A 26964-nucleotide genomic window follows, 5' to 3' on the forward strand; every position below is an offset into this window, starting at 1 on the left:
AGTTACAATGCCTGTTGTTAGCGATGGCAGTAATATTTTGACTCTGCCCTTGGCTACAAAAATGCTTACACAGTTAAGCTCTATTGATGTGCTCATGTTTGGATTGTCTGGCCCTTCTCCTGTCACTGGGCACCACTGAGAAGTGTCTGGCCCCATTGCCTTTGCGCCCTCCCATCAAGTATTTATACACACAGATAAGATCCCCACCCAAGATGGGGGAAGAGCTTAGGCCCACACTGGGCCTCTGTCATTACAGAGGGAAGCTTATGTGGTTGCATGTTAACAGCGCAGGTGATGGGTGAGTCTAGATGTGAAAAGTCTTTGATAAAAGCACTCTGAAAGAGTAGATATACCTAAATGGACTTATTTCAAATATTTACATTGTTGTATCTTACACAACTTTCAGTTCTACCTCCAAACTACCTATGTTTATATTGCTGGATTTGGGTAACTTCTGACAGCATGCAGCCAAAGTCTGGTTCCACATATGCAGTGATAAGCTGTAGTTACTAATGTTTTGCTCCTGGAGCCTGCTGTCATTGTGAATAATTTGAAAATATAACCTCTTTGCTTGGCAGTGCTCTGAGAGGCGGTTAAGAATTAGAAATAAAGGACAAATTTATGTGTTTGTATATTAGAAACAAAGAAAAAAGAAATATCTCAAACTTACATTGCATCTGCATCTTGAGCATTGAATGTCGTTCTGACCATCCCACTTCCAAAAGGATATACAAAATCAGAGAAAAACCCAAGCAATGGGGAAAAGAATGGCAAATAGAGGAACAGTTACTCTTTGCAAAAAAAAAAAAAAAAAAAAATCCCAGGCTTATCAAATAAAATTATCAGGCAGCAGCTTTAAAAATAGAACGAGGAATTTCATAGGATTTGGTTTCTTTACAGTAGACATCAAGTTTCTATCACTTTTTTAAAAGAATGTGTACTTTTTTTTTTTTTGCAACAAGGGGAAATAACTGGATTGTCATCGACACAGATCATTGTCCTCTTTGTAAAAATTTCTGATGGTCTTCAATGTATTTCTTCTCATACCTGTAATGAGGGAATCGTTACCTTCACTGTTATATCCTGGATCAAATAATATTTTGTTTTTTGAGACGAACAGTTCCAATCATATGAAACACTGGTTATTTACATAAAGTTATCAACTATCAGAACTTTGAACTTCTAAGTGTAATATAGAGTTCTCACTCTAAAAATGAAGCAATCATCCTTGAATTTGGATATCAGAAATAGCAAGGATTTGATACTAAAATTCCACTGTTTCATGCAGTGAGCCCTATGATAGTCAAAAAATTAGAGTCCTCCCAGCTGTACTGACATTTTTTACATCCTTTATTGATACTCCTTATAGCTATTGGCACTATTAACATTACTGATTGTTTTAAGTCAGTTTCCATTTTAGTAAACTTTAAGAGATTATATTGAGGCTTCCATACTGAGCAAGACGTCTTCCTTTAGGCTGAATTTGGTTGTGAAAGGTCAGCAGAAACAGTTCAGCTAATTTTTCGAATGACAATAAGAAAAAAGTGTTTTCTTGCTTATGTTTAAGTTATGTAAACCAGAACAATAACAGATTTCTGGGCCTTGTATTATGGAGGAGGTAAAATTCAAAATGGTTTAGTAGCGGTCCCTTTGAATGTGCCTCTTTCTGTCTCAGTTAATGACTGTGTATGTTATATGTACATGCCATCATTGAACATCTAAATGAGCACAGAGTAGGAACTGTAGGTGGCAGTCAGGCATTGGGAGGAGAGAGCACAAAAGGGCCATAAGAACAATGAAAGGACTGTAACGACCAAAGTTTCCTCCATTCCAGAACCTATATTTTGTTGCAGGTTTTCTCAGCTTTAACATCACATGACAGTAGAGAAACATGTGTCTACCCTCAAGTATCTGTTCACGATGACAAGTAACAAATTACTTTATTTGTCATTTTCTCTGTTATCTGGTGGAATACTGTTCTATTCATATGTTTCTCATACTGCTTAAGACTCGCAGTGGGGCTTACACAGTTCTCTGTAATGGCTTTTCTGGTCTTCATCTAGTTCAAAAAAGCTTCTTGGAAGGATTTTTAGCAAAATCAAGATCTGAAAATTCAGGAAAAGGAGCCTGCCACTAAATCCTTGTCCTGTGTAACATTTACGTTTATATTTGTTCTGAAATCTAGAATAGCTTTCTTGAAAATGTCTAGGCAGTGATAGAAGGGGAGAGAAGCTAGGAGTTTCTGCTGTAGATGTCTACTATGAACCATCAAAACAAGAAGGCCAGACACAAAAGCTTCATTGTTGATTTTTAATCAGTATATAGAGTTGTATGATGTACAGTAGATTGTGAGATGAAGGGACTTTAACTAGCAAGGTGTCATCAAGGAGTAGAATATAGCAAGTTAAGGATTGTCCAGTGAATTCTTACAAAGTGGTGGTGATAATTTTTTGATACAGAAGATTGGGGAATACAAATGGAAAACACGCTCCTTTAGAGGTAATTCTCATTGTTGGGATGGCAACTTAAATGAGCTCAGTCATTAGAATAGTAATATTCCTAGTTCTGTGAGAGCAAAGTGAAGGGCAAAGCAATGATAATGGTCTTCAGAAGAGGAAGAGACTATACTGAAAAAATAGATACTGCATGGGAAAGTCTGCATGGGAAACATGACCAAGGGAAAAAAAAAAAAGAAGAGCTTCCTGTTCCAAAAAAATTATATTCAAGACTCAAGTGCAAAATAATACAAAGCAAAGGAGGAATAGGAATTATAGCAAGAGAACAACTTGTTTGAATCGTGCTATGCAATGGTCTGAAAATCAAAATGGTATGTGGAAAATCAAAGAATTAAAGGTAAACGGTCAAGAATTGCAGGAGCATGTTGGACAAAATCAGAGCAATGCATAAAATAAGTAAAACAAAATTAAGGGTAACAAAATTATATTCTGGTATGTAAATTAATAACCAGAAGGTCAATTAAAGAATTGGACTGCAGCAAGAGAATACACTTTTCCAATGTATACTGTGTATCAGGTGAATGGTAAGGCATTAACATTGCAGGGAGATTTCAGAGAATGCATTCAGACATATTTTGGGAACTGACAGATATTTGGGTTTGGTTTCGTTGTAGGAAGGTAGACTTAGACCAACCATTAGAATTCTTTTTAAGAGTTGCCTGTGATTCTCTGTTTGATAAGGTTTTAATTGCATGATGCCATATTTCTTCCCCCCCCCTTGGGATTCTTGCTGATTCATTCAGTAAGAGTTCACTATCTAAAGCTGTTCTAAGGACAAATTAGGGCTGTGTCTTTCAGGAAGATACTGGCTTTTGAATACTGCTTCATTGGTGGCAGAAGTTGGGCAATGCAGAGTCCATGCAAAAGGAAGAACTGGGGAATAAGTCGATAAAAGGGTTTTCTATTCCTGCATGTACCATGAAAGCTGAAATTTAACTAAATATTTAGGCTAATGTCTTTCTAGAATCCTGACTTCTGGTTTCAGTAAAGTGTTTCCGTTTTCAAGCACAGAAATCAATAGAAAGTTAGGAGACCTGATGGGATTTAGGAGTCTCAGCATCTATTTGGATGTGCTTCAGCTGTACCAATACTGCTTCCATTTAGATTAATGATTAATGCCTATTGATTGCAATGAGATAAAATCTACTTCAATGTTCCTATGTGCCACAGAAAATAAACTTTTTTACTGGTGTGAGTACTTTCTGGTTAGTTTCAGGCAGCTCTCTTCGGGGAACAGTAAATGAACTGTTACAGAAGTGTACCATGACCCAAGTTGAGCAGTGAGAAATAATGTGCTCTTTATGGTTTGACTTCAGTCTTTGTTTATCATCTTTCATTCGGAGATTTGTCACTAACACTTCTGAGACAATTAAAAACTGCACTTATGGACATTGTAGAAGTGGATTATTTCTTACGATCTAAATGGTAAGTGGGGAGAAAGGTATAGGAAATGCATATTGAATGATGTCGAGGGAAAGAAATACTGCCCATCCAGCTATTCTGTAATCATCATCCGTCCTTGCAAGGTCTTCATTAAACTTGCCCTCTCTTGACAATTTCAACAGTCAAGATTACTTCCCAGTGCTCTGATCCCAACTATTGACTTTCAGCTAATGCAAAAGAGTACATTGCCTTTTTCATATGATACTTCCCAGTGCAAATCTTCTAGTGTCTTCATCTTGATGCCTTTATAAATCTTTCTTCTGGTTACTGTTTTTCCAATTTGTGTAGTTGAGAGATACTAATCAGTCACCATGAATTTAAGGTCCCACAATTAATCCTTCTTTGGCAGGACACTTGTGGGCTTACTTTACTCCATTGACTTTAGTCTTGAGCTGCAATTTTCTCACCACTTTTCTTGCAGCTTACTCAGTTTGGGCAGGTGGTCCAAAAGAGAAGGGATAAAATTGGCTGTGTAGCTTTCGTGAATAAAGGTACCAGAGATTACAACTGACTATATAGTATAGTTAGTATACTACAAAGTATGTAACTTATTACCAACTGTCAGCAGTTTAGATTTCAAGAGTCCATTTACTAGTGAGTAATTTGTTTTCATTAGTAGTGTTTAAATGACTGTGGGCTATTATAGCTGTAGTACCACTTACGCAGTGGCTTGTTTCTGTCATATAAGCTTCCCTTTCCTATAGAAATACCAGAATTGCCATATGCAAGAGGCCATTGGTGTGTAGTGTTTGGTATGATGGTGTTCCCTGATTTCCAGCAGTGGTTAGTACTTTCTGTTTGACAGGAGAAAAGGTAGTTATGAGACAACCTGCATCCAAAGACTACCCTCTTTAACTCCCGGTTTTAAAGGTTGGTGGTTGCTCAAACTTGAGAGCTTACACATCTTACAAAGCTCTTGGAGATTTTTGTTGTTACTTTTCTTTTGCAGGACTTACTGTTACAGCTGGTTAGTCTTCTCGCTATAAATACATGTTTTGAAGCCACTGATTTTGTGGTATGTTATATCTCCTGGAAACATTATATCTTGTTTTGTACACAGCTTTTTTTTTTTGCATGTATTCATGCAATTTTGCATAGGCCCTTTTAGTCTTTCTCTCCTCTAGTTGAAAATAATGTTGTGTCCTCTGTATAGGTTTTTTCTTTTCACTTTTAAAAGCCAAGTTGGGTGACATGATTAATTATTGACAAGTTGAATTGATATCTGTCTTTAGCTGAAAGTTAAACTGGAATTTTGTCATTAAGGAAATATACTTACATGTCAGCAAGAAAACTTTTTAAAACACAATCGTGTGAATAAGTTTGAACTGAGAACTTAATAGTGAAGTGGAATAGGCTTCTCAATTTGTAAGTGGGCTAAGACAATTTAAATCCTCTTCACTAAATACAGAGTAGGAGCTTCATGATAGAGGTAAAACTCAGTTTAGAAAAGGATAGAAGACTAGTAGCAACATGAGTAAGGCAGAGACCGTAGGAATGCACTCCACACCTTCAATTGTATTTTACTGACAATCTGTTCTATTTTAAGGATTCACTTTAAAATGGGAGAGTTTAGCTTTTCACTAATTATAAAAACTACGAATCTGAATAGTATTGACCATTGTAGTATCGAAATGTTTCGATGACACCATGAAATGTGTTGTGAGCAGAGTCTTCATAGCATATTTACAGTGTGTTAAAGCAGTTTCCCAGAAAAACAGACAGGATTATGTTTTGGTCAGTGGGGGAAAGGTGGCAGTAAGAAAAGCAGTCAGGCCAAAGCTATTACCTACTGCCAGATAAGCAGAAATGCTCATTTTGCTTGATATGACTTCCAGTAAACTCTGTCATAAAAAGTGGAGGAAAGAATGAGACATGACAGTGAGTTGATAAGTGCTTTCATCTTCACTCCTCTTAATGCTTGCTTGACACTTCCTTGGCAGTGTTGAGCTCTTGTCCACCCTGGCATCCCTAGGAGATGTCAAGAGTTTGTTTCATCCTGTGCATGCCCCTGCCCTGTGTCTCCAAAGAGCTGGACTATTGCTTGTTTGGAAGATGTGTATAGAATCTACACCAGCCTTATATGTAACGCCTCTGCGCAGTGATCAGTAGAAATCCTAAGGTGCCCAGGAGATAGATGATGCTGTCTCAGTTCTAGTCATGGAAGGCAAAAAGCCTTTCCATGACTGAAGGGAAACCACCTGTGGTCTGTAGTCCTGCGTTTACAACCTCTCCCCTTGGCCAATTTAGTGGGTGGATTCCATGTGTCTGTGGCACAGTGTGTAACCTGGAGGGTGAGTGCATCCAGTACGAGGCATCAGCTTTCTTTGAGCACAGTTACTGCATGTGCAAAGTTGCTGAATTAAAGAAGCAGTGCTTTAAGCAGTGACCTCCTGAAACAGATTCCTTGAGAGAAATTGTTGAGGAGAAATTATACTTGACTTGACTGTGAAGTAACATGTGGGAGGTCATTTAAGAACTAACAATGTCTGAGCCACTAAGCAATAGTAACCACAGTACAATTGCATTCTGTATCCTCAGGGGAGAAAAGACATAGAGAACCACAACAGAATTATACAAAGTTGGAGGGAGATTTGAATTGAGTGAAGTGCATTAACAAGGAATTTTAGTTATGGTATTTTTACTTTTTCTGACAAAGTAATATGGTTATGTATTATGTGGAAGGTATTTAAGGTATTAATAGAAGTCATAAATAGATAAGAATAAAATTAGAATCAGGGCCGTAAAAATGAAATAACAAAGGTCAATAGATTACTTATTCAATGAGGGTTATATTACCATGAGAAGAGCAACAGATGACAGCATGCCGTGAGAGAAAGAGGTATTAATGCAGTTGAGGTGGATTTCTAAGGATAGCTGTCCACTGTTCGATACACTGAGACATACTTTGAAACTGGTTCGCTTATTCAAAACAAAACTTTCAATATTGGGGGAAACATTAAAATATAGCTCCATTTACAGATGACTTCAAAGCTGATAAAACAGGTCTTCAACTGTCATATGGTAGTATTCTCTTAGTTTTGTGTTTTATATTAATATATTGCATTAATGTTTAATAATATGTAAATTACCATGCACAAACTTAAATCGCCATTGTTAGAACTGAGGTTGACAGTGTTACCCAGTATGAAATAGATAACAAGGAAATATTATTTAATGAAGAAGCAAGACCAATTCAAGAAATCAGTATTTACGTTGTGTTGTAAAAAGCTACCCCTACTAAGATATAGAGAATTGGTGTCCTGTAATTGTGCTTGTGTATTTTGAAATGCATATGTTTCTAATGCTTATTTTTCAAGGAATGAACTATCGGAATTAAAACACTCATAATATTTAGTATACTTAAATTATCTTTATTTATCCTTTGTACAGGGACTAATACTATTAGCTGTTAAGCTTCTTCTATTATGGTTTGAATTTTTGGAGCCATGCAGTGGATCATTAATCCAATTGAACTTTTTGCAAAAGCAGGGAGACTTACCCTTTGTAACGTTAATGATGTTGATACGGATTTTATAGCTCTGCAGTTTGCTTAATTTTTCTGCATTTCCTCCATTAACAAAAGAAGATTATGAAGTGACAAAAAGAAGATTGTGCAGTAGCAAAAAAAAATGTTCTCTATGTTGACTTGTGCTATGTGGCTGGATATTTAGACAATGTCTAGTTGCAAAGGCAATAATGTGTAAAAATATTTGTTTCTACTGATTGAATTTAGGATCAAGTAACAAGAATTTAATTTATTGCTATTGTGTTGTTATATTTTCAATTTTGGTAGCTTTCTTCAATTTACAATGAAAAGTTAATCCTATCAACTACGCTGTTCGGGTAACAAGGAGGAATGGCATAATCCAAATGAAGGAATAACATAGATGCAATTGCCGCTTTTGGTCCTGAGCTGGCTCACATCTTGACTGAGCCCTTTGGAGCCTTTGGTTTTGCAAAGCCTTGCTGACAGTAGCACCATACGATGCAGTTGTGCTAGCTCTGGTCTGCAGGTGCTGTAGCTCCATTACCACAGTGCTGTGCCTAAGTCAATAAGCTGTGCTGGTCCTGAGCTAAGCAGTTCAAAAATCACTCCTGTTTCTCTGCGTAGAGATCATGGTATATCTGTAATCCACATGACCCAACATAAAAAGTGGAGAATTACTAGTGGTGGCTGTAGAACTAAAAGATGTTCTTCACCTTATTTTGCACACAAAATTAAACACTTGGCAACTGCAGACATGGCATGAGTCCTACATTGCTATCACTTCTGTATCACACTTGCTCAGTTGTAAAGAGTAAAAAGATGGAAAATTTTACTAACTCTTAGTCTGATAGCACCTTACAGGACAGGTGATTTTTTTTTTTTTACGCACTTCTTCAAGAGACAGTCTTGTTCAATGTGTTCCTGTTATTATTGCATTATATACTCTTTCATATGTATTATTGAGCTGTAAGTTTAGCAGCAGAAAAATGTTGATACTATGACGTAACAAAAAATGGGTTGTGTTAATTTCTTTTATTCCTTCATTACATTACAGGTACTGTAAGAATTGAAATGTTCAGGAACATGCAAAATGCAGAAATCATAAGGAAAATGACAGAAGAATTTGATGAGGTATAGTACACAAAGTACTTTAAACATTATGAAATATATTACAATATACTTTTGTTTTAAAATAAAAATGCAGTGTGCAAGAAACCAGTGGATAAGCAATGTCTCAGTATGAGAAATTGCATTGACAAGCAAAGCAGCGATTTAAACTATTGGATGAGGAATAACGAGCCAGCATGAGCTTTAGGAAAGAATAATAATGGAAAACCAAAAAGTAATAAAATAATTTGAAAAGGTAGTTATAGTCACTCATCTTGAGAAGTCAGGGTTGTGGATTGAGTAGGCCCTGGATGCTGAAATACTGGTACTGAAAAGTTTGTAAATTAGCCAGTTTAAGGGCATGTGTACTATCGCACAAAAGCATGGAGCAAGCTCACATCTGGTGCTGTAAGAGAGCCTAGCCAGATCTTACTCTGCAAGAACTAGTCTGGGTCCATGTAGACCCTCATATATCTTTGTATGGCTTTAGGGATCTCCTTGTCTGTCTGTATCCTGGGTAATAAGTGGAGGCAGTAAGAAGAACTGTAGAAAGTTTTCTCATCCCACTGAAATTGGTGGTGGTATTCTGAAGTTCACCTCTTGGAACTGCCATCATACAACAAAGAATGCCAGATTCCTGAGACGGGACTGCAGGCTTGGTGTTTGCAGTGTTCTGCTCTGTTTTCTGTGTGCAAATTGATGTTTTGTTCATTCGAAATGGCAATTTAAGCCAAATAGTAACTTGACGTGAAAATTACCATTTTGGAACAGTGTTACAGAAAGAAATACTCTTTCAAAAGATCTAAGCATTTTGTTTGAAACAAGTGTATTACAATTCAGATTGGGTATCTTCTGTCAAAATAAAAATGTTCCTAATGGTGAATGCTTTTTAGCTTTGAGATTCTTGAACTGTATTTTCTTTGACTTTTTCATGTATAAAAAACTTAAATATTCTGAGTGTTCATTTTGTTTAGTGAGGAAAACAAATGCAGAAACATGAATTTTCTGTAGGACAGCAGTGTCTTTTTCTGACCAATTCTAAATGGAATGCCAAGGCTGTGATTCAAAAAGTTAAGCAGGAAAACTATAAATGTGAGCACTGCTCTTTTTCAGGTTTTCTTCTGCAAGATTTCCATCTTGTTCACGGCCTTGAACATGTTTAACTATGTACTTAACTGCAGCCATATGGATGCTCCTTTTGCTGTACTCAGGTGTTCAGTCAGGGCCTTTGTGTATGGGTGGGATAGGGTACAGTGAATAAAATTTAGGTGGACAATGAGTAACAAAAGGATTGTATCAAGTCATGCTACATTCTGGCTAAATTCGTTTTGCTTTTAAAACATCACCCAACCAAAGTTAATAAAATGCAGTGAATTTTTAGTAGTGTAATTTGAAAACAGAATTGGATATTGTCTTTGGTCTAGCCCCATTGTACAAAATAGAACGGCCAAGGCACTGTCCAAAAGCCGAAGAACATTGATTTTGCCCAAGGGAGGATTGTCCCACAGTTGATGGAAGAAAGTATTTCTCAAAAAACCCTTTTCAAAAACTGCCAAAGTTTTTTCCTCAAAGGAGAAAAAAAAAATGTTCCTTATGCAGAGCATGACTGTACATATAAGCGACGTATCTCAAATAATTACAGTTACTAGTACATAAGCTTTCTTTCTGCATTGCCTAAAACTTTTCAGAATTTTTACAGTTCTAACAAAGTTTCCATTCTAGCTTCTGGCTTAACACCTGAATTGATTTGTGAAAGAATTTGTGGATTTTTAATATAAAGCATGAAATTGTTAGTCTTAGACCACAACCCAGTGAATATTTTGAAACCTGGAATAAACTCATACACTGTGAGCAGTGGAAAACATTTTAGAATTTAGTGCAGTTTTCTACCGATGTTCATATATCAAATGGTCACAGCATAGTAAGTTTATAATTGTTATGTGACCTATTTCACATTATATGTCATATGACCTATGTTCATATTCCTAGTCATACTATTTCAGATTGGTCTGTGCCTAGCAGGATGTCATAGTCACAAAAAAGACCTGCCAAAATGTAAGCTTTTAGAATAAGAGCAGCTTACATTACTGTTCAGGGTAAAACACATAATGAAAGAAACAAACAAAATCTTTCTTGGTCTTCAGCAGATTGTAAAATTGCAATTGTGATTGGCATAGCATTAGTACACTTTTTCGCCCTCTGTTTAGTGTCCACCAATTAAAGATTCAGAACAACAATCATTTGTTTCTGGGAGAGCTGTTGGTAGCAGACACCATTTGCCAGTGACAGTCCTTTGACTAAAGGCAACACAAGCTAAATTCGGCAGATCTGTATGATCCTTCCCAACCTTTCTTTTCTTGCTCGAGAAAGGAGAAGAGAACCCAGGCAGATCTACTTGCCTTCTTTCAGCAGTGCAATTGTCTGTGCTCCCTGACTCCGTGCAAACCAACTAGGCTCCTTCCTTGATCCTGTCCTACCACTGGATTTCTTTATTTTTTGTAAGTCTATAGTAAGCAATGAAAGAAAGGGAGCCAGAAGGAGACCAGCAGTGGTGGCTGGGCCAAGTGGTCATCTATTTTCTCAGTAAAGCACCACCATTTTCTGTATAGCTGGGAACAGCCCTCAGTTCTTCATTCTAAATATCACTGTTGGCATTTCACCTATAATACCTCTTCCAGTACCCCAGGACTCCCGAATCCTAATGTCCATCCCCCCATGTCATCCTGAGACAAAGCAGTTGCCTAGAGCTGTTGCCACCAGAACATTTCCCTTGCCCTGCTGTCCTCTCATGCCCCTAAATCCCATGTCAGTCTATGAGAAGGTAATACTCAGACTGCGTTGGGAGTGAAGGAGACTGAGACTCAAAGTTGGTGACGCTCTTGTCAAAATAATTAGGACAGTCTATCTGCCCAACCTACCTTCACTGTCATCTTTAGATTGCCATTTTCAGACGGAGACCATCCCCTTGTTAGTATATTTTCCTCCCTGTATCAAAATGTACCTAAAATGCCAGGTCTGTTGTATCAGATTAGGGTTGAAAGGGGCTAGTGCTCAGTGGTACATGTGTGTAGGTGGTATAAAGTACGTGTTGTCATATTTGTGACATGATAAATCATTTCTACAAGTCCAGAGCTAATAGGAAAAAAAAGTACAAGTGTAGTATTAGCTAGGGGAAAATCTTGCATTATCTATTCATTAGCACAGTATGCTGCCCAGAAAATATCTTAATCTCCATTGAAGATATTCGGATTTGCTGCTTTCTTTACTTTTTCAAGATCATCTCATTGTCTGGTCAGTGCTGCAGTAATCAGGTGGCTGCTGGTCCTAATTTCTGCATTTATGGCAGGGATTGAAGCATTGATTTTCCTCATCATGAGGGGAGGAACACTTGTGCAGGACTTAAATGATGGAAATAACTTTGTTCATTGTTGCCACAAGTTCAGTTTGAGACAGGGAATTCCACCAACATCCATCTGCTGCACTATTTGGGTGCTTGGCTTATGAGTACAGGCATTTTGTAGATGAATTCCCTCTTAATTCTTGTGCTAGAGTTAGCAGGTGAACAAAAACTTGTTTTGGTTTGAGTTTTCTAACCATTGGACCATCAAGTATCACATGTCAATGTCACTGATGTATCACATTTTTATTGGTATTCGAGAATAAGAGATCCAATAAAGTGGCTTTATTGTAAATTTATTCTTCCCATTTCAGCCAGATGAGATGTTCTTGGTGCAGTCTTCACATGCTTTTTGAAAGGACTGTCTAATATGTAATTGTACATTAAAAATACATCATACAAATGCGAGTAGTTACACACAGCGCTAGAGATTCTGAGGATCTATTCCAAAAAATTATATATACATAAGCATATATTATGTACGTAAGTTCACATGCAAAGTTCCCACAGGTACTGTGCAGGCAAGGACTTAGTCTGGAAATTATTTGTGAAAATAAGGTGTAAGCAGGGAGAAGAAACAGAGTCTGGGGTGTTCATATGGAGTTACTGTCAGAAAAACATTGAGGAGAAAGCTTTAGCATTTTAATTTCAGTCCTAAATCTAAATAAATATGAGACTAATGCAGGGCTTGTATTTACATGGCAAGACATTGTACCTTGCTGAAGTTCACTAGCAAGAGCATTAAGCATAAACAGACGAAGAACACATCGAAACACATGGCACAACTAATGATACTGCTACGTATTTTAGACTGTGTTTATCTGGGTTTCTACTACATAACGCTTTGGTCTGATTTACAGAAGTTCTGAGGACTCACAGCAACAATTGAACATGCTAGGAGATAATCTTTATGCCAGGAGCTTTACAACCCTGTGAATTGTTGGGGTTTTTTTTAAACCAAAGCTCCTATTTCTCTCAAATCAGACATTCAAAGTTAGAAGTAAAAATATTGCTCGTTAAGATAATGTCATTCAGCATTGCAATGAATGAGACAGTAAGGTCATTAAGACTGCCTTGTAATTCTGTCTTTTTCTAACATTCGGGCACTTGTCTTTGCAATTGTAATCATTATTTTAGTATGATTGAAATGTGTGTGATTTGGTTAAATTTGATGGACGGGGTTTTTTGCTGCAGGGGAATATCACTTATTTTAGGTAAAAGGTTATTTGGTTACAGCTCCTCTGTGCTTACGTTACTGGCTTTAAATGGTTCAGTCTGGGCGATAAGACACATCCTGAGAGAACAGAAGTGCTTGTTCTTCACAAAAACACAGCATAAATACGTACAAATGGATTTAACTTTGATACTGCTGACTTCTTATCTTGGGGAAGAGATTCAGGATGGAACATTATTGCCTTGATGTTTTGGATAATCTGGAATTGGCTTACAAATCAGGTGACCAGAGAGATTATATTTAGTCTTTTTCATTGAAGGGGGAAAAAAGCGTTTTCTAGTTTGGGGGGGGGCAGTGTCACTGAAATGCAATATTGCTTGAAGTGAGAATAGTAAGAGCAGACTTGGAGAGGAGTTAAACTTAAATGAACTGAGTGTTCACATGCCTACTCCAATCTTGCAATAATCTTTGGAAGATAGGATGTATGAAACTGTCTGGGGTATATGAATCTGTAGTAAAATTTCCATTACTTCTATCAGAAGGCAGGTTTTACCACTAGAAAAAGGGTAAGTTTATAAGATCAAAAAAGGGCAATGTTTACTTTCTGATAAGATCTCAATTGTAAACTTGAGTAAAGCAAAGTTTGTGGGGAGGGGCAGTCAGTTAATTAGAATATTACCATGGAGTTGAAGTGGCAATGGAGAATAACACAAACCTTCAATCACACAAGCCTTTCTTTAGGTTTTGACCTGAAATACTTTGAAATATTCGTTTCTCATCCTTTCCCCCCACTTCCTAACCCAGGACACAAGGAAAAGAATTGAGTCTTGATGCATATTTTGGACTATACAGAGCTAATATCATAAGTCAAGACCAGTTATAATGAAGTCTTTGAAAAAGTGGTTTTATGCCAACAAGCTTCTTTGTTTATTGAAGACTAATGTGTTGGGTTTATTTGTTATTCTCCAGTGGCTTGAATTAGACCATGATGGCTACAACAACATTAAAATAAATTAAATGGGGAGACTTCTAATACTTAATATTTTTATTTTCTTGTTCTTCAGGACAGTGGTGATTATCCACTTACCATGCCTGGGCCACAGTGGAAGAAGTTTCGATCCAACTTCTGTGAGTTCATCGGAGTGCTCATTCGACAGTGTCAGTATAGCATCATTTATGATGAATACATGATGGACACAGTGATCTCTCTTCTGACTGGTTTGTCAGATTCCCAGGTCCGGGCTTTCAGGCACACCAGTACATTAGCTGGTAAGTAAGCTAGCACAGAGAAGAGTTTTTTCAAAGGAATTGCTACTATTTAGCCAGTTTGAGAATTACTCCTCATTTTGGTTGAGGTGGAATTTGACCAGTACTGAGAACTCTGGAAAGCTTGATCAAATCCAAGTACTGTATATGGTATCACTCTACTTAAAAATACACTTTTTCGTTTGGAAAGGAGTATGCTGAGGCGCTTAATCTGAGATTTATGTTATACCCAGAGGCCTCCAGTGAATCCTGTCAATCAAAAGTGGCATGCTTATGTCTTGTATTTTGTTATTAGTTGTTCATTTATTGTATAGAATGTCTTCATAATTTTGTATTTTAAAGTACAAATTTATTCTAAATAAATGTCAAGAAAATTGTATTATCAAAGAATTTCAGTCCACCGAAAAAGAAAATCTATGCCTTCACTCTTGAGAAGCGTTAGGTTTGGGAGCACTGGGCCATCGTTGTAGGTCTCACTGTCTTCTACCTCCAACACAGCTGCCTACATCTAAGGAAAGCGCTAGGTATATCATTAGATAGAAATAAGCTTTTCTAGAGTGTATTTCATCAGACCTGTATAAGATGTCTCCTGTAAGATGGATGAATTGCTCTCTAGAAGTAACTATTTTTCTCCAGTTATAAAGCAATACTAGGGTGGCTAGCTTGGATGTAGGTGTCTAAAGCTAGTTATGTCAGGTGATATCTTTCTGCTCATCTCCTGTGCTGAAATACATTTTATTGGAAGATTCTTCTCCCTACACTGTTCATAGATCATGCCAAATATTTGAAGCCTTTATAGGAGACATTTGTCATAATCTGAATATTTCTACTGCCAATATTTGTTCCTGATTTAGTTAGTCTTTCTGTACTCAGTCTCTTACAATTTTGTTCAGGTTTCCAAGTGTATGACCCAGTGTCCAACAAATTCAATCAGAATTTGTTTGAAATGTCATCTCTTGCTATGAATCTAAGTAAGAGGCAGATTTCCAATGATATTGAAAAACCAACTCCAGATTTGATTGGAGTTTGATTTTAAAATTGAAAATCAAAACCTTCAACTCACAGTGGCTGAACTCTTTTGGAAACCTATCCCCTTGCATTCTTCACCTTACTCAGTAATGGGATGATAAAAACATGAATTACGCAGACGTAAGTTTCCAGGTTTAGAGTTTGCCTCTACAAATTCAGTATTCGAAGGTGAACACTATTTGAGCTGCAGATAACCTGCTGGAGATCTGTGCCTATTACTTAAACTGAGATGGAAACTGTATTCCTTTCCAGCTGATTGACTATCTTCAATTCCAGGTGATTTTGATTTGCTATTTGCTTAGATTGTCGTTGATTGTCTTATAGAAGATAGGTCATGGAGTGAGAATAATCGTGTATGCAGTCTGGTCTCTTATTTTGATTGGTTCATCTTTGTGTGGGACAGATGTTTGAGAGGTTTGATTGAAAAGACAGGAAACAGCACCGTATATTAGAGGCGTTACCCAAGACCTGTGCTATGTGGAAGAAATATTTGCTATCACTTGGCACAGATTATGTAGCTAGAAACTTCAAGCAAGGATAAGAAAATGTGAAGGCCAAGGTTCATCACAACTAGCTTCAGTTATTTAAGCCACTGCTGGCTTCTTGCATTAGATGTATATGTATTTAGTGCTTACATTAGGAATAGGAGCTGCTGAAGATCATTTTCCAGTGATAATACATGCCGTTTATTTATTTATTTTAACACACCTGAGAGCTTTGTTTTGATTCTGCACATTTCCTTGAAGCTAGTTTTTGCACATTTCATTTTGTTGCTATCCTGCAGAGCAGAGGTCAGCATGATGCCATGGAGCTCAGTCTTGATAAAGATTATGAAAATCTACTCGTAGAATTTCATTTATTCATGAAGGAGTGTTTCTGTGGTCTTTGTTTTCAATTTTCCTCTGTGCTAGCCAATTTGAATGAGAAATGATTCACTATAGCAAGAAACTGACGCAAGAGGTACATGTGGGCGCTTCTAGAGTTACCAGCTTTGAGCAATAGCAAGATAAGACAGAGTTACCATAAGAGTAGCTTCACTTCTCCGTTTGTATAGTTGCTTTTCTACCTCGAAGACAATGCTGCATATTTAGCCAGAGATAATGTGATAGTTTGTGATATGCCATGTAACCACACAGAATGTGGGAAAGACCCTTATTAATGTTTTTGTAAACATAAATTAAGACAGAAAAATATACATGAACAATATTATATCCAAATGAAATAGTACATGAAAATGCATATATATAGGGGTACGTAAAGTTCTAACCGTATTTTTATACAACTATACACTTGACTTTAGATCAATGACAGACTTACTTTCAGAGAAACAGTGCTGTGGTCCCTTGTAAACTGAGTAATCCTCAATAGCTATTGGTTAAGAGTTACCCTTAGTATGGAGGCATCTATAATGATTCTTAATGATTCTTAGTAGAGAAATGTATGTAACTCCACAGTAACTGGCTTCATGGTGTACACTGATCCTGCAGATTCACATGCTTGCTCACCGACCTTATGCACTCAGAACATGAATAATTTTCTGGAGAGGGCCTGGAGCTCAATGCGGTATATACACACTCTTTTCTGATCTTTAGATAAGCCAAGTGGCCTGAGTATTGCTTGGGTGGGAAGTGCCTTTCCAGATGGCTTTGTGTCAGGGTCAAGTTGGTTATTTTCTGTGAGTATGGATCTGCTGAGGCAATATTTTTTAACTCTGACTACAGGTAAAGAGTCATACTCTGTCTTCTGCCTTTGCAGCTATGAAGCTTATGACTGCTCTTGTGAATGTTGCCTTAAACCTGAGCATTCATCAGGATAATACACAGAGGCAGTACGAAGCTGAGAGAAACAAAATGATTGGCAAAAGAGCTAACGAAAGATTGGAGCTGCTGCTTCAGAAAAGAAAAGAGGCAAGTGAAAGATGAGTTTTTTTTCTTCCTGGTTCATGTGCATTCCCTCCAACAGAAAGTCCAGAGTGGTTTGTGACTTGGGTACCATAGTGAGAAGCAAGAGAATAGTTCTGCAGTCGTGTTTGTGTGATCTCAAGAATATTACTTGGGCTACATTTTTAAATCTTGTATTAACACATTCAGTTGAGTTTGTGTGCTGTTCTTCACGCACAGAAGAATTCCTACTCTCAGGCTTGTGTATATGACCAGGCAGGAAGAAAGTTAGTGTCAAGTTGTAACTGTTTTGGTTCTGCAAAAAGATTTTGAAAAGAGGATCACATGTTGTCCCTCACTGCACTGCCCATTTCTCCCTTTGATGACTGCAATTATTACATAGTGTCTCATTAGTACTTCTTTTTGTAGCTACTTTCAAGAAACACTGGAGTGGGGGCTATAGCATCTGGTCTCAGGGAGAAGAAGCTAGGGAGACGTTTAAGTCGCTTTTAGTAAGTACCAGTCTGGCATTAGGTGAGCAAAATCATTAGAAGGGTGCTGTAATCATCCCTAAATAAAGTATTATATCCCAGGAAATTCAGTTTTAGAGTTGTACTTAAAAGAAATTTAAAGATGACAAGTAGAAAGTGAATACATATACACCCAAACAGCCATAATCTGTAAATATGCCATGTAAAACTCGAAAGATTGAAAGTATAAATGACTTAAATTTAAATATACTATTTTTAATATATTAGTTTTGAATATATTTCCTGCGCCACTGTTGTACTCCGTGGCAAATTAAGGATGTCTGGGTGCTTTACCTGTATGCACCTTGGATTCTTTTAGGTATAACTTTGACTCAGAATTGCTTGACTTTATAGTCTTTGTCTGGGGATAATTACAATTACGTATTTTTATTTTACCCCTACAGTCCATAAGACAATTTTATTTGGCTTTCATAATTCTTAAAAATCATGCATTAAGGTGAAAAGCAAGAACAATCTCTCCTGCCCAAACTGCAAGGGAAACATTTTAAATTAAATATTAAATTCAATGTCAGCCTTAAAGCATTTTAAAAAGCAGAATTGCTTTGTCAAAATAGCTGGAGCACAGTTTCTATTCCAGATTTGTTGATTGTTGCTTTGAATTTCCAGAGAAGGACAAAGTCACTAATTACATTGATTAACTTGATTTAGTATCTCTGTGTCTATGGATGTCCTCTATACTCATTCCTTCAGCTGTTCTTTTCAATGTCTTTTGGAGATGCAGTGTATAAATGCTCTGGGGAGGCTTTGAAGCAATGATGCCCAGGCTAGCACGGGGCTGTGAAACCCTGAAAGAATGAGCATTGGGCAAACCTCAACTTTTTATATGTATGTTCAGTCTCTCTCATATCACTACTCACTATAACTAATAAAAATGTTGCGTAGGAGTAAGCCAGAGAGGAGTGATGGTGATTGAGTATGTCCTCAGAGACATGGTGTTAAGCATAGTAGAGGGCCCTGTATAGAAGAGATTTATTAGGATTAGATGGCATAATGGCTCTGTGTAAGAATTCCTAACATAATGCTGTATATTTCCTGTGTTTAAATATGCTGAATTTACAATAGTATTCTGTGCTGGCACTTTCTTAGTTGATTCTTTTGATGTAGTGCCATCATAATAAACCCTCATAAGCACATACATGGGCATGTGTTTATCTTCATGAAGTTACATAGGGACAGTTGGCAAGCTAAGTGTGGCAAATAAATCTGAAGTAGAAGAGACGGAACACACTCTCTGAAGTGTTTCATTCTCATGTCATCTGCGTGCCTAATGTGAGAGCAGTGCGTGAAGGTCTAATCTCATCAATGAGATTTTCAACTAAACTGGATGATTTATGTAACAATCTGCCACAAGATAGAGGAAGTTGTGTTTTTAGTTGCTGCCAGTAGTAATTCAAATTTTGTGCTTGTCATACATGTCTTTTTGAGCTTCTCGAAGTGCTAGCAGAGTCAACAAAAGAATGTTTCTCTTATTGCTACTTAGGTTTAAGGGGGGGAGTGTTAAATCACTTTTGCATTGGTAAGAGCAGGAATCCTGAGACACAAATGCTCTCTCAAGATGCTTGAAGTTAAGCACTCAAATTCAAGTACATGATCTAGAAAAGCTGAAAGCGTAAAAAGCAATTAGTTTTGGAGAAAATTCGTATTTTTTAAAGAACTGTTAATTCATTACTGAATCTAAAATACATTTGAGAATTGTATCTTTTAAATGTTAGCACGCAAAAGTAAAAGGGATCTCACATGGACCTACTGAATCTCTGATTCTCCTTCTATACCAGCTCTGCCCCAGCACCTGGATGCCTGTATCAGTTACATAGCTGATAACTTACCATGTTTATAGTGAGCTGTAAATTCCATGCAGAAAAAGAGGGAGGAAGCCATCCGTGCTGTCCCCTGATCTATGCCACTTAGTCTTGTATGGTGCTGCTCCATTTCGCACTCAAAGAAATGTCAAAGTACACTTTTCTTCAGTATCTTAACCTTCTCATGGCTCATACAGTTCAGTTTTTCCTACCTTTCTTCTGTGGTGTGTTTTTTATATTAACAATTCATACCGAGAGTTGTCTGGGAGCTTCCCCTTTCCCTTTCAGGGCCTCAGTGGTTTTTTAGAAGGCCTCCTGAGACTTCGTGGTTCATTCCCATCCTCATTTTACTCCACAGTCTGTGCTAGGTTGTCTCTAGCCCCATGTTTCTGTGGATATTTGCCTGCCTGTAGCCTGTGAAGTCAACCGAGGAGTACTTAGAAATTCACGCTCCGTTTTGGGTTATGTATTCTTGAACAAGCATTTAGTCTGTCCATATTTGGGTTGAGCTGATGCTGAAAGTAGTGCTTCTCCCAGAAGCCATGTCTAAATATGCTTGTTTTGTGTACCAGCCCTTTGGTATACACAGAGCTGGTGTGCACCCAAATTTTCCCTTTCTACATAACACCTTTTACTATGAAATTAATTTCTTTGGCAGGTGTTTGACAATTTAGTCAGGAACCCGCAATGCCTCGGTTTCCCCATATGCAAAATGGAGACAGCACCTCTTACATTTTTAGGGAACTGAGAGACTTCATTTACTGAATTTTGCAAGCTACTTTAGATCTTATCTGGAAGATACTGTAGAAATATTTACAAACATGGCTTGAAAAATGTAAACCCCTAGGTGAAAGTGTTTATGAGCTCATGCTATGCAGGAAGTCAAAATAGCTGATCATAATTCTGCCTCTGGCTTTAAGGTGTTTTATCTGTTAAATATATATCTCCATAATTATACAGGTTTTATTATTTTACACATATATGCACTCTGTACTAGCAAGGCTGTGTTGTGGTTTTCATACTGAAAATGTGAAAAAAATTTACATTCACACATGTTGTGGTATTCTGCTTTGACATTTTGACATTAAGAAACACCTTGATGGAAGAATAATGGTTTTGAGTGTAGTAGCAGTTCTGCTCCAAAAGCTGATTGTATAAAATTGGCGTCATCTTATTTAACAAAGCTGCATTTTGGTGTAATTAAGTCATACTTAAGTAAGTCATTTAGTTTAGTACAAAAGCTGACAGTATGAGAATGCTTTAATTGATTCCAAGGTGTTCCTTTAGGATGTGTTAACATATTCATTGACACAGAGTAAGCTTTCCATAGTATTTACAAACTGTGCTCATATTACACAGGAAATATTAAGTTTTTTAAAAAAACACTCTTATTTATAAAAACACGCTCATAACACCTTTTTCATTTGGGTTTGGTTTTTGTTTGGGTTTGGTTTGTTTTTTTGCAGTCTAAGGCCTGGATGTCAGGTGTGCTCCAATGTTAAGCACCCATGCTCTGATTCTGGAAAGCTTCCTAGTTCAGAAACTCGGTTATCATGGGCACTGAAGTTAAAGCAACTGACACTCATACTTAAGATTGAGAACATCTCTAAGTACTTTCCTTAAATAGGACATTGAATTTTTCAGAGGGGATTCCTGATACGTAACCAGCTTCATTTCTGCAGCTGTCATTCACTCCCAGTTCTATCTGTGTAACTATGACTACAGGATTGCTGACATTACTGAACACACAGTCTCTACTTGTCTAAATTTCAGTAGCAAAAAAATGGTGATGACCACTTCAAAAGACTAATTTGAAACTAAATTAATTGATGTTTGTAGAGAATGTTAACTTTCTTCCATTAAGGCATTGTGCGTATATATATGTATGTATATGCACACAATATAGGCATGTGCTGAAAAAGTAGAAAACGGTGAATCTACTAATACCTTTAATTAAGTGCTCTTCCATGATCTTCTAATGTTTCCCAATAAGGAATTGTAGAATATCAAATTATAATAAGCAGTGATCTTTTATTTATTTTTGTTTTGTTTTTTGCAGCTACAAGAAAACCAAGATGAAATCGAAAATATGATGAACTCTATTTTTAAGGGTATATTTGTTCATAGATACCGGTAAGAAAATGCATGCTACAGTAGGCATTACAGTATGATTATTTATAATCATAAATAATGTCAAGGGCAGTTTCTGTGTTGATTTTTCTTCTGATGAAATTCTAGATGCCACAAAAGCAGTATCAAAACCACTGATGTTATGGAAGAAAATCTAAGTGTAACCCCTATTAATTACACAGTAGAGCCGGCCACACAACTTTATTTTAATTCAGTGAAACAATTTTAAGGAGTTGTGGGAGACATGGAATTTGAATCTTTGTCTTTTAAAAAGAAAAGTTGTCCAAGGTGGGAGCACAAACATGACATATCTTAAGAATAATCAAATGATCACTGCATATCATAAGAGGGCAGTTTTGGTTGTTGGGTACCTCTACTCTGCATTTCCTTTTGTGTGCCTTAAGTGTAAACAGCAAATTTCTGATGTTTCCACCATATATGCTTCAGCCACAACTTCAACTTTATTGTAGGCTTTTTCCTCCTTAAATTACATAAGAGTGATCAAAAGCCTTAATTGCAGTTAACATGTATTTTTTGTTTGTTAATTGTTTTGGACGTTTGTACCAAGAACATTAAAAAGTTATTGTGGTGTTAGCACATCACAAAGGTCTTTTTTAATAGTTAATATGCTATGTCTTGTGAATACAAAACCACAGCAGGTTAGATATATTCATGTGCATGTGTGAATGTGCACATGCATGCATTTCTATTTACTTTAGAATTGCACAAACCAGTAGATTTGGACTGGTGCATGCTATTTTGGAGTATGGTTTATCAGAGAGCGGTAGTCTTTTAAAATAGATTTAGGGTTGTTTTGCTTCACAAGATACCTCAGATCATCTGCAGCATCTTGGTGAAACCAGCTCTTTAAATGTTAATTGACTTACTGAAGTCAAAAGATAAAATTCAAGGATACTAAACTATGCAATTAACCTTTGAGATTTAAGTTCCAGTTTAAAACTTTACTGTTTATGAAATCTTTTAGACAAATGGCAGAAAAAAAAGAAAGGGTGTATGAGAAGAGGGTTAGAAGGTGAAGAGGAACCCACAGTTCAGGTGGGCAGAGGGATTATTGTAATTACGGAGAAAATCATACAGGAAACCTGGAAGGGGCCTGTGCTAAGAAATACATGAGTGTGAACAACACAGTGGAGTCGGAGCATGTCTCTTCAGTACCAAAGCACGATACGTGAAAGAAAGTTTATAGCAGTACTGGGAGCATCTCTCCAAGGAGATCAGAGGTAGCAGCAAAAAGGGGTCTCTTAAGACAGGGGATCTAAGTATAGTGATTGCTCACAAAAGAACCTCTTTTCCTGCATGCATATGTCACACTTCTCTTTTTCTTCAGACCTTGTACCCTTATTCTGTCCCACACACCTGTGAGACAACTTCATTTGCTATCCATTTGTTTCTTCCCTCCTGAGGAAGTCGTGAAGGAGGGATGGTGAACTGAGAGGGTCTGAAAGTTCTGAGAGGAAATGGATGGGTATACAGAGTCAACAGGTAAATTAGGATATTAGCTCAGTATAGCACTCACACTGTTTTGTTATGAAAGCAGCTTTTATGGTGTGTAGGTAATAAAGTTTAAAGAAATTAAATGCAAAGAGTTTTTCCGTTTTTCCCCCTTCAGAATTTAGTGTACTGTATCAAACAAGAAGTTTTAAAATATTTTCCTAGTAGCTCATGCTCTTCTGTGGGGTTGGAAAAATACCTTTTGATGGTCTGCATGCTGTTTCCTTTTCTTTCTTTTTAAATCCTCCTTTTGTAACCCTGGTTTCTTTTCATGCCTTCTGCCACCATTAGTAAAGGCCTGATTTTGCTGATATTGCTGTAACAAAGGAAAGGCCAAATAAATAAACTCCGCTTATCCGTGCCCTGAAAAAAGATGCCCAGGCTGACACTGTTAGACCACTGAAGAATGTGCTGAAATCTGTCAAGTACTGATGTGCTCTGAGCAGGGTGGGTGGCACCACTTCTGCCACTGTTTAGAGAGGGTCAGAAGAAGTAACTGCTTCCAAGTCTGCCCCCAAGAGCCACTTTTGTGAGGAGTCATCATCTCTCTGGCTTCCTTAACTTCTGTGAAGCTCCTAAGAGTCTGTTACAACATATACTCGAATATGAGTAATCTGTAGACAACAGAGAACATAGATTCAAATTTCTGCAGTCACATCTGTGCAAGAACATAGAGGGGGAAAAAATACCTGTATTAAAAACAGCTAATTGAAGAGCAAATCAGGGCCAGGGCAGGAAGAAAAAAGGAAAGGATTTCAAACTATTATCTGCTTCCATAATGTTTCTTAAGCATTCCTTCTCTCAAATAGTTCAAATGCTTTATAAACTTGACATAATTTTACAGTCCTTAGCCCATGCACAAGTGGTAATGATTTCAAAAGAACATTATTGTAATTATTCCCAGAGAAGAAATCCCTTGCCATAATATGATTCAGAGTCTGCCACAGTGATTCATGCTTAGTGACCTTTGTAATTCAAATTGCAAGTCCTTGATCTAAACAAAAAGCCCCCTAAAACTGTTTCGTTCAGAATGTAGCTGTCTTCCTACTAGTAAGCTAGGGTTGCAGTGAGGTTACATCTTTCTGTAGATTGGCTTCCAATTTATTGGAAGATTTCAATGCTCATTTCTCTTATTAAAAAAAAAAAAAAAGATTTGCAGAAATAGCTAATGTTAGGTGTAATGTTTGTCTAGTGGTAACAGCAAATTTGGTCAAAAATTGAGATATTCTTAATAAACATGCAGGAGATGTACCTACCTCATGGCATATTTCCTTATCTCTTTCCTGAATCACTTTTTCTGACTATTTTTGTGTTGCTTTATGACATGTTGTTAAATATTATCAACAACGATGATGACAAGTTGCATATGAGTTCCACTCTAGGAAACAAGAGTGTTGCATGAGAAAAAGGGAGAGGGGATATTAGATGAAGTCTGGTGAGGAAGCGGGTAAGAGACTGAGAGGAGCAAAAAACAGTCAGCACAGGGAAATGAAAATCCAAATAAAATAATAGAAAAATCCTTTTGCCTCCCCCTAAATATGTTATCTTAAGGAGGTGAAACACACATCTTAGGTGACAAGAAAATGCATTACGTTTTTATGTGTGTTTGAAAAAAGAGATAGAAATTACTGAGACTGTTTGTCGCTTATAGGCATAAAAAGAGAAAGGCAAAAAGTTACATCTTTGTACTTAAATGAGTTTGACCTTATTAAGTTTAAAAACACACACTGCTCCCTTTCCTACAAAGCCGTGTATCATACTTCATATAAACAAAGGTGTTAGTATGGTAAGTCTTTGAGAAACACTGGGTTTAGAGATGTGTAGAGCTACATCTTGAAATTCAAGTCATGCCTTCAAACAATACAATTCCTTGGTCTGGCAGGAATGTTGGATAATCAGCTTAGTAACACATTATTGAAATAGCCATTTCAGTAGCACTTGGTGTAGCATTACTTAGAAATGGGAGTGCTGCTTACCAGCCCCTCCCAGGAGCGGGATATGCAGTGAACATTCACCAGAATTTTTGGAAGTGGGCTCTGCACGCTTATATTTTTCTTACCCTTCTTCCCTTATGGGGTCCTAATTCAGCTCCAGAAATGAGTCACAGAAAGAAGTAGAAAAGACATTTTGTCCAGTCCTCTTTATAACTTCACCTTCAAAATGTTTAGAAACAGTCAAGCAGCCCAAGAGACAGGTGTAGTTTGGTCCATTTGGCAATGGTGTATTATTGTAGAGCTGCACCATTTCATGTCCCTTGACTAGGAATTTGAGATTCCATCTCAGAGAACTGCAGAGGCAGGTGAGTGACCCTCATTTCTGTCTTTGTTAGAAAGTTTTCTCATAAACTAATTCTTATTCCAACCCATTGACTGAAACATCTTTTTTTTTCCTGTTCGTATCCAATTCGCGTGTTGAGTAATGCCATGTTATTCTGAAGGTTATCTGTAGTTCTCTCTGTCTTAAGGTCAAGATGTGAGAAGCAACAACTCCAATGGTTGTATTAGGCAAGCAAACATGCATTAAGAGTGTAGTCAGGCATCCTTTTGGAGCTTCCAAGAAGTCTTGAAGCAGTTACTGCTCTGCTAGTCATCTCCATCTCTTGCCTTGGGTGTTTTCCCTCAACACTGGTAATGCTTTAAGGATTTAAGCATCCATTTCAGTGCAGATCAGCCAGGTTAGCTTAAATTGCTTTCAGTTTTAGTCTTGATTAACCTAAATGAGTTTGTGATCAAATGGACTGAGAGAACCCAGGAGTTACAACTGGCAACCACTCCAGCAAGACCCTGAGGAGCATGCCGGTCTCCACCTGACATATCCCAATTATCTGTTTTAGACTCTATGTTTCAGGGTCCTAAATACTTAATCAAAATACTTGAGGGTAATTTAGCATGAAATACCTGCTAAAGTGGCACTTCTGATGATTGTTTCTCTGAAAAAATCAACTAGTAAAACCTATTTCCTGTTTGCTATGGTTTGTCCTAAGTTTTATGGGCCTGCCTTGTCAACACAAAATTTTCAAAGGAACCAGTGAATTTCTTACCTGATCCCCTTTTGTCAAATCTCTTTATGAAGTTGCATCATGGGGAGCCTCTTTACTAAGAGTAGGAATATAGGTTGTGAATTTTGCTGCAAATAGTTTGCTAAGTGTTTCGCATTCACCACATAGATTTTACTTTGCAGTTTGTGCTGAAAAGAAGGTTAAATATATTTTATGTCTAATATTTCTAGATCTAGCATTAGTTTTGGTTCCTGTGCTGGACCTAGATTCCGTTCCTTTCTAGAAGCATTTGGCAAGTAATACAAACTTACATCACTAATTTATAATTATGATAATGAATAATGCATGGATTATTCCAAAAGTACTTCCAATGCTGGTATGATTAGTATATATATGTTCTTGTGTCATCCACAAATAGTGTATATTTTAAAAAAACTAAACAATTAATAGTGACTGTGACAAGAAGCTAATTTATAAAAATTATAAGAAAAGAATTATAGTTTAATAACAAGCAATTAATCACATGCATAGCAAAGTTATAAAGGCTTTTTGGCTGTATCATGTTTGATACAGCATCGTATGGGCATGGAATCTGTGTTAGTGATTCCTGCAAGAAGACGAATGAATCTTATTGGTAATACAGTTACCTGGAAGATGGTGGTGGAGTGGGAAATG

General features: G+C 37.1%; 1 protein-coding gene across 2 annotated transcripts in view; it reads left to right on the forward strand.

Moving 5' to 3' along the window:
* The window catches only part of STAG1 (STAG1 cohesin complex component), a 200267-nt gene that overhangs the window by 96368 nt on the left and 76935 nt on the right, over window positions 1–26964 (forward strand). For both annotated transcript variants that reach the window (XM_076341726.1, XM_076341727.1), the window contains 4 exons: window positions 8501–8577; window positions 14189–14393; window positions 17175–17326; window positions 21709–21782. In XM_076341726.1, coding sequence (XP_076197841.1) covers window positions 8501–8577; window positions 14189–14393; window positions 17175–17326; window positions 21709–21782 — 508 coding nt within the window. The remainder of the gene's footprint in view (window positions 1–8500; window positions 8578–14188; window positions 14394–17174; window positions 17327–21708; window positions 21783–26964) is intronic.

The sequence above is a fragment of the Aptenodytes patagonicus genome, chromosome 6 (assembly GCF_965638725.1).
Source record: "Aptenodytes patagonicus chromosome 6, bAptPat1.pri.cur, whole genome shotgun sequence".
Classification (NCBI taxonomy): domain Eukaryota; kingdom Metazoa; phylum Chordata; class Aves; order Sphenisciformes; family Spheniscidae; genus Aptenodytes; species Aptenodytes patagonicus.